The sequence below is a fragment of the Rutidosis leptorrhynchoides genome, chromosome 11 (assembly GCF_046630445.1).
Source record: "Rutidosis leptorrhynchoides isolate AG116_Rl617_1_P2 chromosome 11, CSIRO_AGI_Rlap_v1, whole genome shotgun sequence".
NCBI classification, from domain to species: Eukaryota; Viridiplantae; Streptophyta; class Magnoliopsida; order Asterales; family Asteraceae; genus Rutidosis; species Rutidosis leptorrhynchoides.
Window position 1 is genome coordinate 375,697,555 of NC_092343.1, and position 11,966 is coordinate 375,709,520.

Sequence of the window (11,966 nt, forward strand, 5' to 3'; positions counted from 1 at the left end):
AAGCATCCTAAAGACTGACATATGTAGTTATATACTTCTCCTTCTATTTTGGAATAATATTTGTTTAGATTTCCTTGTTATCAATGTTAGACAAAAACACGAAGCAAATGTAATTTTCATTGATACATTTTCCAGGAAGTTCGAAGGATGAAAATGTCTCCCTTGACTTGCAAAGAAAAAGCTCTTATACAGGAAGTATTTCTCATCTTTTAAAGTTTCCGGGACTAACTTATTAAAGGTACAATGTTTCAATCTTTATTGATTATGCTTCTGTGTAACGATGCAGGGATTAAAGATTTACAAACAAGATTGGGTGGCTATATGGAAGTATAAGGTCCCACATCAAGACCCATCATTGCTCGCTCGTCAATGGGGCATGGCTATTGGGACTCAGAAGTTACACAAAGGAGACGATAATACAAAAGCAAAACGACGCTTATATGACTCAGAAAAAAGAAATTCGAAACATGAAAGTTCAAGCCTACCGACAACTGCTACTGGTCAAAATGAAGAAGGCTGGTCAGCCAAAGAGAACGCTAATACATTTCCCGGCTTTACTAGATGTAGAACCTTGTCAGATAAAAAGGTATGTTCTTGTGTAACTTCTTGAATTATCATTCCTATGGCCTTTGGGTCTTTGTTGAACATATATTAAGCAATGAGACCCATACTCTAAAAGTTGGGTCCGTTGGGTTAAATCTTTGGTTCAACTGGGTCTTGAAAAAGATAAAAGGAGAAGGTCCAATATGGAACCATCTTAAGTCGATTAATATATTAGAGGGTCCATTTTAACCCGTTGAAACCCATTCCAATATGGACCGGTTTTGCGTGCGTATCCGTTTTCAGTTCACCGTTCGCGATTCAGTTTTTAGTGTTCGTTTCACATTTTTGTTAAATAGTATCTGTTTTCATTGCAGAATTTCAGTACTGCTTATCAACCTCAAGTAGTGAAACTAGCTACCGACTTGCCACCTGTAAATCTTCCTCCTAATGTTCGTATAATGTCACAATCAACTTTTATTAAATCTCTAGATGAAGTATCTAATAAGGTGAAACAAAATGCAAGTCATTCTACTGATGCAGTTAGAAGAGGTGATTCGGATTTTCAAATGCATTCATATTACTCCCTGAATGCAAATCGAAGTTATTCTATTTCATTTGATTTCTTCCCCATTACTCCCTCGAAGTTAAATTCATCGTCTACTGGTGTCAACTTCCATCCACTTTTGCAAAGAACAGATGATCGACTTGAGTTAAATGATGAGCAACCTGCAAATTCATTAACTCCTTTTCATAGTGTACTGCCTAGTTCCAATAAACTGGACTTTGATATTGGGTTAAGTACTAATGGACGAGAATAAAATGGTAGAAGTAGTCGTGTATCTGTACCCACTCAATTATTGCCTAATAGTTCACATGGTATCCATGAGAAAAGTGGAAATGATCCTGATTTAGGTGATGCTTCAGTGAATATTAGAAATAAAGAAATCGTAACGGATGAATTGGAAGAAAATGGTAGAAGTAGTCGTGTATCTGTACCCACTCAATTATTGCCTAATAGTTCACATGGTATCCTTGAGAAAAGTGGAAATGATCCTGATTTAGGTGATGCTTCAGTGAATATTAGAAATAAAGAAATCGTAACGGATGAATTGGAAGAAAATGGTAGAAGTAGTCGTGTATCTGTACCCACTCAATTATTGCCTAGCAGTTCACATGATTTACCGGAAGAAAGTGGAAATGATCCTGATTTAGATGCTGGTTCAGTGGATATTAGAAATGAAGAAATGTGTAACCCAGATCAACTTTTCAACAAACCCAAATCAATTTTTCAACAACCCAAACGATTTTCTGACATCAGTTCGTATATGAATCTGTTGGTTGAATGTGGGTTAATACACTAAACGATAAACTTAAGTATGATTAACCAAAGTGTAATTAACCAAAGAATATGTTTTGATGATGACACATACATATGCATAAGTGATGACTGACATCTTAACATAAAACACGCAAGGTCACTAATCTATACTTTATCTTGCAAACGACCAAGTCAAACATAGGATTAAGAATGAAATTAAAAGTTCAGGTAAACACACGGTCGAGGTACGGTCGACCGTATAGTCAACCGTGAAACCCCAAACTGAATTGCAATGCAGTTTTGTGAAACCAAGTTGCACGGTCGCCACCACGGTCAACCGTAGTGCGACCGCAGATTCTTCTGTCACCGTTTTTGACCAAATAAAGTTTGACTAGTTCCCGACATCTATAATTCATGAAACCTTTCTCAACATGCTTAGAATAGATGCCTTCTCCATACTCAATTGAGTTTTGATCATAAAAACACTAATTGTGATTAATATCGCCTAATGACATCTTAATGACAAATTAACCAAGATTAGGCATAACACATAAGTGTTAATCAACAACTTGTGATCTTAATTCTTATCTAGATATCCTTAGTATGATCATCAAGTACCAACACACTTAAGCCAATATCACTAGAACAATAATTGCTATTAGAAATGACTTAGTGATTAATTAAGGCTAAATGAAGAACAATGCTCTCAAGGTTAAACTAGAAATGACTTGTAATCCTAAAACACACTTAGATACAATTAGGATGGTCACCAAGTCCCAACTAGAGATTGATCTTCCCTTGTGCATGTGTTGGACATTAATGTGTGCTTACACATTAATCATGTAATGTGTTATATTGCATATTAAACTTATTAAGTGCTTGAATTATAAGTTGTGCAAGTATCTATATGATTGATCCTAGAATAACTATCTCTTGCTATGTGAGTATTACTTGCTACTTGCTAATAATGCTTAATAATCATAAACTTGTCAACTTGATTAATATGTTTGTCATGTGCTCATTAGTTTAGATTCAAGTAACTAACCTACTCCAATAGATTAAGTGTAAAATGGTTCACAATGAAACTATAGTCAATTGTCTATTTGGTCTAGTCTAAGTAACTAAGTGTAATTGCTTGTTCAAGAATAACTTAACCTTAATGTCTCTACATACTTCATGATTATCTTATAGAGACATTATTCAATTAATCCCTAACTAAACTCAAATGAAACATGATTTGTGATTAATTGGAACTGGAAAGTTAATGATATAGTGACTAGCCATTAGAATTGAACCAAGAGCATTAATGTGACTAACTAAGTCTTGACCAAACTGAAATTTCCCTAAATATCAATCAAGACACTTCTCCAAGAATGTTGAGTTTGCCACTTTTGGAATGATTAGTCACTTTCATGCAATAAGACCAAATCTCACACACTTAATGCATATAGTACTTGTATATGATGTTTGGTTTCTTTTGCAGGTGCTAGAAGGAGTAAAGGTGTCAAACTGTGGTGTTCAAATCTGAGTCAAACGGCTATACAACGGATATCAATTTTGAACTGGAGCACGCATGGTCGCACCACGGTCGACCGTGCAGGCAACCGTGTGTCAACGGCTATTTTTTGAATCCCACTATAAAAGGCAAACATTTAAGAGCATTTGAAGCTGACCCTCTTGCACATTTCAAAGGCTTATCTCCAGTGATCACAAGTGCATCAACTACTACTCAAATGTGATCAAGCAAGAGAAGATTCTATGATCTTATAGATATATAGAATTGGGTTGTTGTAAACTTACTAATCAAAATCATTTATCTTGTGAGTTTACTTAATGTAATGTGTGTCCTAGTATTGTGTTAGGATCATCATTGTAGAGTGTATAAGTCTTGTAACTTCAATTATTGGAAGCATAGGCTAGCTTAGTGATCTACTTCCTTAAAGGGACTTAGGAAGTTGATTAATCTTATTTAGAGATTAATACTTGTCCAAGGTGAAGACAAGTTGATCTAGGTTGGAGTTGATCTTTCAAAGGGATAGAAAGATTAGGTTTGTTGTCTACTAAAGAAGATTGAAGATTTGAAGACTTGTAAATCGGATCTCCATCGGGTTTGGAGAAAAGTGCTTAGTGAAGCAACAAATCCCGATTAGTGTAATCGGGGAGTGGATTAAGGTGGATTAGTTAACATCCACCCGAACCACTATAAATCCTTGTGTCTATGTTCTTTACATTACTTCATTTATCATTTGAACATATACACTACACACATCAAGTTTGAGTTGAGTTGGTTGATCAAAGTAAAATCAAATTTGGTAATCAATCGAAAAATTAATAAAAACGTATTAAGTAACTATTCACCTCCCTCTAGTTACTTACAGAATCTTTTGAAATTTGGGACACCAAATACGCCTGGGTTTTTATCCTCAACTCCATTCCAAAACCCGAATCTACCATAATTACCCAACTTTCAAAGAAATTTCTTTGGTGCACAAAGACGTCCTCTCTGTTTTTTTGTGTGCTAGTACTTGCATAAGCCGATGTTAACGTAGCAGTTGCTTCTACCTTAAATTAAAGTGGGGTTTAGAATTTTGTTGATACATATCAACTTCATCAGTACTATAAGCTGAAATTATTTTCAATTTCTATGCGTATGGAGTTTTTGTTTAAAGATGTACAAATATCTCTAATCTATATAGTGGAATTTTTTGTCGAAAGGTTTTTGTAGCGATAAACTTTAGGGTGCACTTGACGTGTAAAAAAGATAGTATCCAACCGATAAGTTTTAGGGTTGTTAAGAAAATCTTTATATCACATAATCAGTGGGTTTGATAAGCTATTTTTTTTTTCTTTTTGACTTGGTGTTGTAATATTTAATTGTATACTTTTAAAAATGATCTAACGATAGCGCTTAGACTCTTGTTAATATGTAAAAAGTATAAGTTAATATTAACCACTTTGTACAAATATAGCATCTTAATTACATCCCTAACAACCTTCGTTAGATAAATCATTTAAAAATCGATATATGGAGTATAAACCTAATTAACAAGATTTACATCAACCATAATTTGTCGTTAGATAAATCATTTAAAAAATAGACGGAGTAAAATCATAAATAACAAAATTAGCTTTAACCATAATTTGGATATTTTGAATTGAGTGTTTTTTCAATTTTTTCTGCTTACTGTTATATCTAAACACTTGATGTCTTTGTAATTGCTACGTGAATATTTGTGATAGACTCTCTAGCGATTTTAGAAGTGGCATTGGGTTGTTTGGTTTTTGGTTCATTAAATTATTCTGAATCATAATCAACAAATTTAACTAAATATAAAAACTATCAAATGGACAACCGAAAGGAGTAGAGGAGTCGCGACAGGTCCTAAGTTCGAACCATGATGAGGTTAAAATTTGTGAGAAACCCAGGCTTTCATTTTGTTCATACGTTAAGATTTTCCGTATCTTCATGTTATCGTTATTGATTTGGGTAGTTGCTGAAATAATTAATATTGTTGTAACAATAACAATGATTGTCGTTCATGTGAAAGAGAGGACGTCATGGTGCACCAAATAAATTTCTTTGAATGTTGGGTGATTGTTGTAGATTCAGTATTTAGATTGGAGTTTAGAATCATGAAATCGCGTGTGTTTGGTGTTAGTTACAGGTTGTAATTTGATAATCCCGGATAAAACTTTGAATTGTATAAACACTTTCATAATAAAGTATTTCGACTCTCTATGAATATATTGCCTTAGGGTTACACGAAATTTTTATTGAGATAAGACAAAGGCACAACTTCAATATAGTCAATGAACATTTAGAGTCAAGAACATTGATAATTTATATATTTTGAGTATTCATGTTTTCATCATCTAGAAATTTGAGGCAAACACACTATATTTATAAAGGTTGAAAGATTACACTTTTTGGTAAAAAAGTGTCCATGAATGGTCGCATCTTTTGACTAAAAAGTAACAAATTATTTCATTAAAAGTTAAAACCATTTCATGAATAATAACACATAATCATGAAGAGTCGTGTCTTTTGGCAAAAAAAAAAAAAAAAAACACCAACTAACAAACATAACATTTCAATGGGATTAATCAAGTTGACTTATACAAGCGTGCACTCCACACTCTCCTAACTTGTATTTAACTTGACTCGAAACCCCCTTGTCTCAAGTAAATCACCTAATCACACAAAATGACCGATGCCTTTAACACTGTTTCCCACAAACCGTATGCCTTTAACACCGTTTCAACCATAATCGACCATGACGTATAGTTTGATTCGGTTAGTTTTGGGCATTGGAGTGGTATGTTTCCTTGCTCACGGACTGCGAGAGTTCCATCCATTCTTACGACTTGCTACTTACTTTTCTTTTTCTTGCTTACAATTCTTGCTACGCGGTGTTTGTCTTCTTGCTAACTTGCTACTAATCACAAATTTGTGACTACTTGCTTCTTGCTATTTTTTCAACGTGCTAACTTGTTTCTTGCAACTTTCTTGTAATCACCGGTGATCACCTTCTTGCTATGATCACGGATAGTGATCAAGCTTGCTACTTGCTTTCTTTCTCTTGCTTTGATCCGACTGTTTATTGTACGGGCAAGGTGCTTCATTATAACATTTGAAATATTTACAAATCTAAAGAGTTGGCCCTAGCGGCACCCATATATGTAAAATTGTAATGTATGTATCGTAGACGTTATCAAAACCCAATTCAAATTCAATCTCCCCACTATCTCCCTCTTTCTCACCCCCAAACCGAAACCCACCACAATTTCACAAAGTAAACCCTAGAATCTAAAAAACCCCTAATTTTCCAATCTTGAATCAGCGTTGTGGTAAAAGTTTCATTTGCTTATATTTAATATTTCAATTTTAGTCTTTTGATTTATTTTGAATAACTGTTACTGTATTATTTAACAACCCCAGTTAGAAAGTTCACTACTTCATGCTTAATTTTGTACTTCATACTTAATTGTGTGTGTGTGTGTGTTTTTTTTTTTTTTTTTTTTTTTGTCTTCTTGAATTTAAATCATTGTTTTTTTTTTTTTGAACGACGAATTTGCATCAGCGAATCATTTATTTCAACGACCCTCATCATTTGCACCCACACACGCTAGAAGGAAACTCCTACCCGGGTTGCTTGGCAACTAATCGCAGGAAATTGGAGAGAAAACCTTCCGCCCAGAAGAATTGAACCCGGGTTGCTATTTTGTTCAACTAACTTAGAAAGTTAAGATGGCATTGGGATGTTATTTTAATAAGGCTGGGACAGGAAAGAACATATTAATACTTATATACTAAATGTGGTGGATGTGGTGGAGATGTGTGTCGTTACAGTTATATCGGTTGTGTATATGGATAATAAAAAGTTGTAACGACACCCCAGCTATAATGAACAGTTGAGTTGGTGCTCATCAACCGTCAGTTACAACTCTGGTGTATGCACACACGTAAACCCCATGAATTGTTATTGTCCAAATACTAACTGCTCCAAAAAGAAAAGAAAAACTTTAAATTATTAACATTATAAATGTAAATAATAAATCTACCATGTCTTTACACAAAATGTTTAGAAGCAGAGGGGGGGGGGGGGGGGGGGGGGGGGATTCAGAATTTAAAAAGAAAGCATAAGTTGATGATAAATTAGAAGGGGGAAAAAAAATAATAAGATGCCGGCTGTTAGCTAGCTAGCACGGACGCACGCACAAAGTAGGTTCAATCCACGCATAAGGGTTGAGATGATATTTGGTTCCTAAGTAATTCCCACGCCAAGCTGTTTCTTCAATTTTGTCACCATCAACAATTGTGCAATAACTCCTGTGAATAAAAAAAAATCTTTCCGTTGTCAGTATTCAAATGTGGAAAGTAGATCTTGTTCTGCATTTTTGGTGTTGTTGCTTCAATGCAGGAACATGTTGTGTCAGAAATAAAAATGGTGTGTCTACCCAAGGATTCTATTTTTTCCCACTCATTGGTTGAATCATTCAATTGGAATACATCGAGATATTCTCCAAATAGACCAAGGATGACTAGCATCAGATGTTGATCATCATCATCATCATCATCACGCTTCACTAGAAAATATTGTGTCGAAAAGTCCCACAAACAACATTTTGGAGCTTCAGCAACAACAACTTCCCATTTTAAGATACCTTCTGCTTGGCTTATCTCTTTGAAAACAACAAGCTGACCCTCATTACACAAGGCATAAAGATGTGGGCCCCGGAAGGTTGGAAATCTAAAAGCGTACGGTGCAACACCACCATAATCCAAATCAACTTTGCGCCACAATGGTACTGTTGTTGTTGCTGTTGTTGTTGTTTCCTCCTGAGCCGCTACAACAAAGTGGAGAATATAAGCATGCCCATCACCTTTTGTTGTAAATCCAACAACCATACAATCACATGAAGTAGGAGGAGCAGAAAAACATAAATTCTGCAACAAGAGATCCGTAGTCGGAAGCTTGTGAATATCCTTTGTGAAGGGGTTGAAGAACACAAAGTATCCTCCTCCTAATCCTAAATTACTATAAAACAGCAGCCAGCCATATCTAGAACAACATATGAATATCTCCTCATGACTAGCTATCACTAATGTCTTGATAAAATACTTGTCACCAAATAATGGATCTGTAAGATTCATAACGCCTCGATTTTTTTAAGAAGCAGTTGTTGTATATGATCGCAATTTCGGTACAACCCTCCAATTCATCAGAGGTGCTGCTAAATGACAAAGTTTGCAAGTAGCACGAAACATTAAGAATTCAATGCCAACACAAAACTCCATAATCCTTTCCAAAATATGAAACGGAATACTAACAAGGTGTGATTCATTCGCCATGCTATTATAACATTCAGCAACAACACCATCATCATCATTTTTTATTGATGTTATTATACTTATCTCATCATCAATCATGTCCTTTTTGAGTTTATACTCAATTGTGTGTCTCGCTTCTCCATCATCGCCTTCTAACCTACACAATATTATTAACATCAAAAAAATTTATACTATTTCTATATTACTTACTTAAATTAAATGCAACCATTGAATCGACACATAATATATAAATTAAATAAATGATATATACTATTTCTATATTTCTTTTTAACTTTAATCTACGCTGCCTATCCGGAACCGTTTCCCAAAACCTTCCCTGGCCACCCCAACATTTGAACTTTCGAGATAGGCCCCAACGACTCGGCTATCTTGGGACGGTTTGTTGCGATAAGCACATATAATAATAATAATAATAATAATAATAATAATAATAATAATAATAATAATAATAATAATAATAATAATAATAATAATAATAATAATAATAATAATAATAATAATAATAATAATAATAATAATAATAATAATAATAATAATAATAATAATAATAATAATAATAATAATAATAATAATAATAATAATAATAATAATAATAATAATAATAATAATAATAATAATAATAATAATAATAATAATAATAATAATAATAATAATAATAATAATAATAATAATAATAATAATAATAATAATAATAATAATAATAATAATAATAATAATAATAATAATAATAATAATAATAATAATAATAATAATAATAATAATAATAATAATAATAATAATAATAATAATAATAATAATAATAATAATAATAATAATAATAATAATAATAATAATAATAATAATAATAATAATAATAATAATAATAATAATAATAATAATAATAATAATAATAATAATAATAATAATAATAATAATAATAATAATAATAATAATAATAATAATAATAATAATAATAATAATAATAATAATAATAATAATAATAATAATAATAATAATAAAATTATAATAATTAATAATTTATTTTATTTTAATAATAATTATAATTTAGATTGGTACCTGCATTCCCATAGTGACAGATAGCTTGAGAATCCTAAAGGAGGCATAGCTATTACAGATACGGTTCTCTCTTTCAGGTGGTATGAGAATATTTTACTGTACACAGTAGAACGCACATGTATATAACCCCCTAGTTCTGAGGTAGCTGCACGGTTATAGTATACGCACATATTTTCAGCAATATCCACATAAAATACAGCATCTTTCAGGTCTTTGATTTCCTCCCATGTTGATGTTGTATTAGTCATGTCTAGTTTGAACAAGTAAACAGCAACAAGTTTATTCATATGTTCCTTATCAAAACCTAATGTGATGCAAAATACATCTGTACCATAGCCTTTCAAGACATTAAAACGGTAATAACTAGTATTGGAGATGAAAGGAAAAGGGCAATCCCGAACTACGTTTAAACTTATCACAACATCATCCTCCTCCTCTTCATCATCCATGACCACAATGTCAACATGTATCAGATAACAATTGTGTATGGATAAGGCATATACTTTACCATTGGAACAAGTTAAAAAGTTTAGGGAACCATCATCAAAACCTCCGAAGCTCTTAAACTGTCCAGCATATGACATTTCAATCCATCTTCTTGATTTCTTCTTTCTTTTTCCTAACCTAAAAAAAACTAAGTTAGGTTTATTCCGTATACGTAACAGGAGAATCGAATTGGGATGATCGGGATCGGACGACAAACAACAAAACAAAATATCATCATCTGAATCTCCAGTTTTAAGAAGCAATGGTGGGAGACGGATGAATTTTGAAGTAACGGGATTCCAAAGTGACCACATCATGACATTCTTGTAGTTGTAGTTGCTGCTGCTGCTGCTGTTGTTGTTGTGGTGTTGTTTTTTAGAGAGAATAATCCAGCCATGATAACACCCTCGGATACGTCTCCCTACAATCTCAGGGATTCGACACTCAAAACGCACTTGTTCATCATCATTTACTATGCATAAACTCTCTTCTCCCTGATTCATCTGATCTGATTCAGCTTCAGCTTCTATGTTCCGAGTAATCAACCATGGACACTTTGTAGATATAAGCGTTAATGGGTCCTCACATACTGGGTCACCACACATCCTCTAATTCTGCTAAGCAAGGAGTTCAAATTATTATTATTATTATAAAAATAAAAAATTACTCAAATTCAAATACAACCAGCCTAATTTGACACTAAATAGTAGGGGGTTTTTTTTTAATAAAAGCTTTAGCCTTACCAAAACAAAACATGATTGAAATTCACTACATCAGCTAAAAAATTTGCTGAATTTTTACATCAAATTGGCTTGTTGCTTCAAAAATCTCATGTATAAATTTCATCATCGTTTCTTTTTTCACTTTTACTTGTTTTCTCATTCAATTATCATTACTTTTTTGAGATTTCAAATGAAAGCATAATCCTTTTTTCTGTTTATTACATAAACTGCATTCTAATCTTCACAAAATTTAAACTTTTAAAGAACCATACAAAAAAAATTATGCTTTAGGAGGAAAACACTAAAGAAGAAGAAAAAAAAAAAAAAAATAAAAAAATAAACTAACCGATGGATGGAATGACGGAGAAGTATGACCGCTAAAATTGGGTTGATGATCCATCAAAGGGCTTCAATTTGAGTTGATGGAGTGCTCGGCACAATCCCAATATTTTAAGGTTGTTGATTTTAGGTTTCGATATGTTTTGTGTTCGATCTGAACCCTAACTTCCCCCAAACACCCTGTGATGAAGTATTTGGTAACTGAACTTTTTTTTTTTTTTAAAGTTTAGATGGTTAGTCCCTCTGGTTTTTTAAAACGTGTGTGGATAGTCCCTGTCAGTAACAGCCGTTAAAAATGTCTGTTAAGTTATGTCATGTCCGATGCATGTGAGGGGTATTTCTGTGTTTTCGTTCATTCTCTTTGAAACTTCATCTTCTTCACATTAATACTCTCCACACCAGCAACCAAATACCCATTTATTAACCAATGATGTTCCGTTAAAAATGTCCCATTTATGTAATATTCATCTTCCTCACATTAATATCTCCGCACAACCTCAAATTAAAACCATTAATACCCCAAAACCTAATATTGCCAATTTTAGATTTAATACTAATGATGAACATACCCGCATATCTTTTATAGCGCAATATGCCAATTTTAAATCTAATATTGCCAATTTTAGATTTAATACTAATTATTTGATGT

At 32.8% G+C, this 11,966-nt stretch overlaps 1 protein-coding gene across 1 annotated transcript; it reads right to left on the bottom strand.

Annotated features, from left to right (window-relative positions):
• Positions 1 to 8,531: 8,531 nt before the first annotated feature.
• LOC139875965 (uncharacterized) lies at positions 8,532 to 11,465 on the bottom strand. The gene is made up of 4 exons (XM_071863260.1): positions 11,325 to 11,465; positions 10,279 to 10,870; positions 9,771 to 10,020; positions 8,532 to 8,850 (listed from the first exon to the last, which is right to left on the bottom strand). The coding sequence occupies exons 2-4, from the start codon at positions 10,859 to 10,861 to the stop codon at positions 8,532 to 8,534; spliced, it is 1,152 nt and encodes a 383-aa protein (XP_071719361.1). The 5' UTR covers positions 10,862 to 10,870; positions 11,325 to 11,465.
• Positions 11,466 to 11,966: the final 501 nt, after the last annotated feature.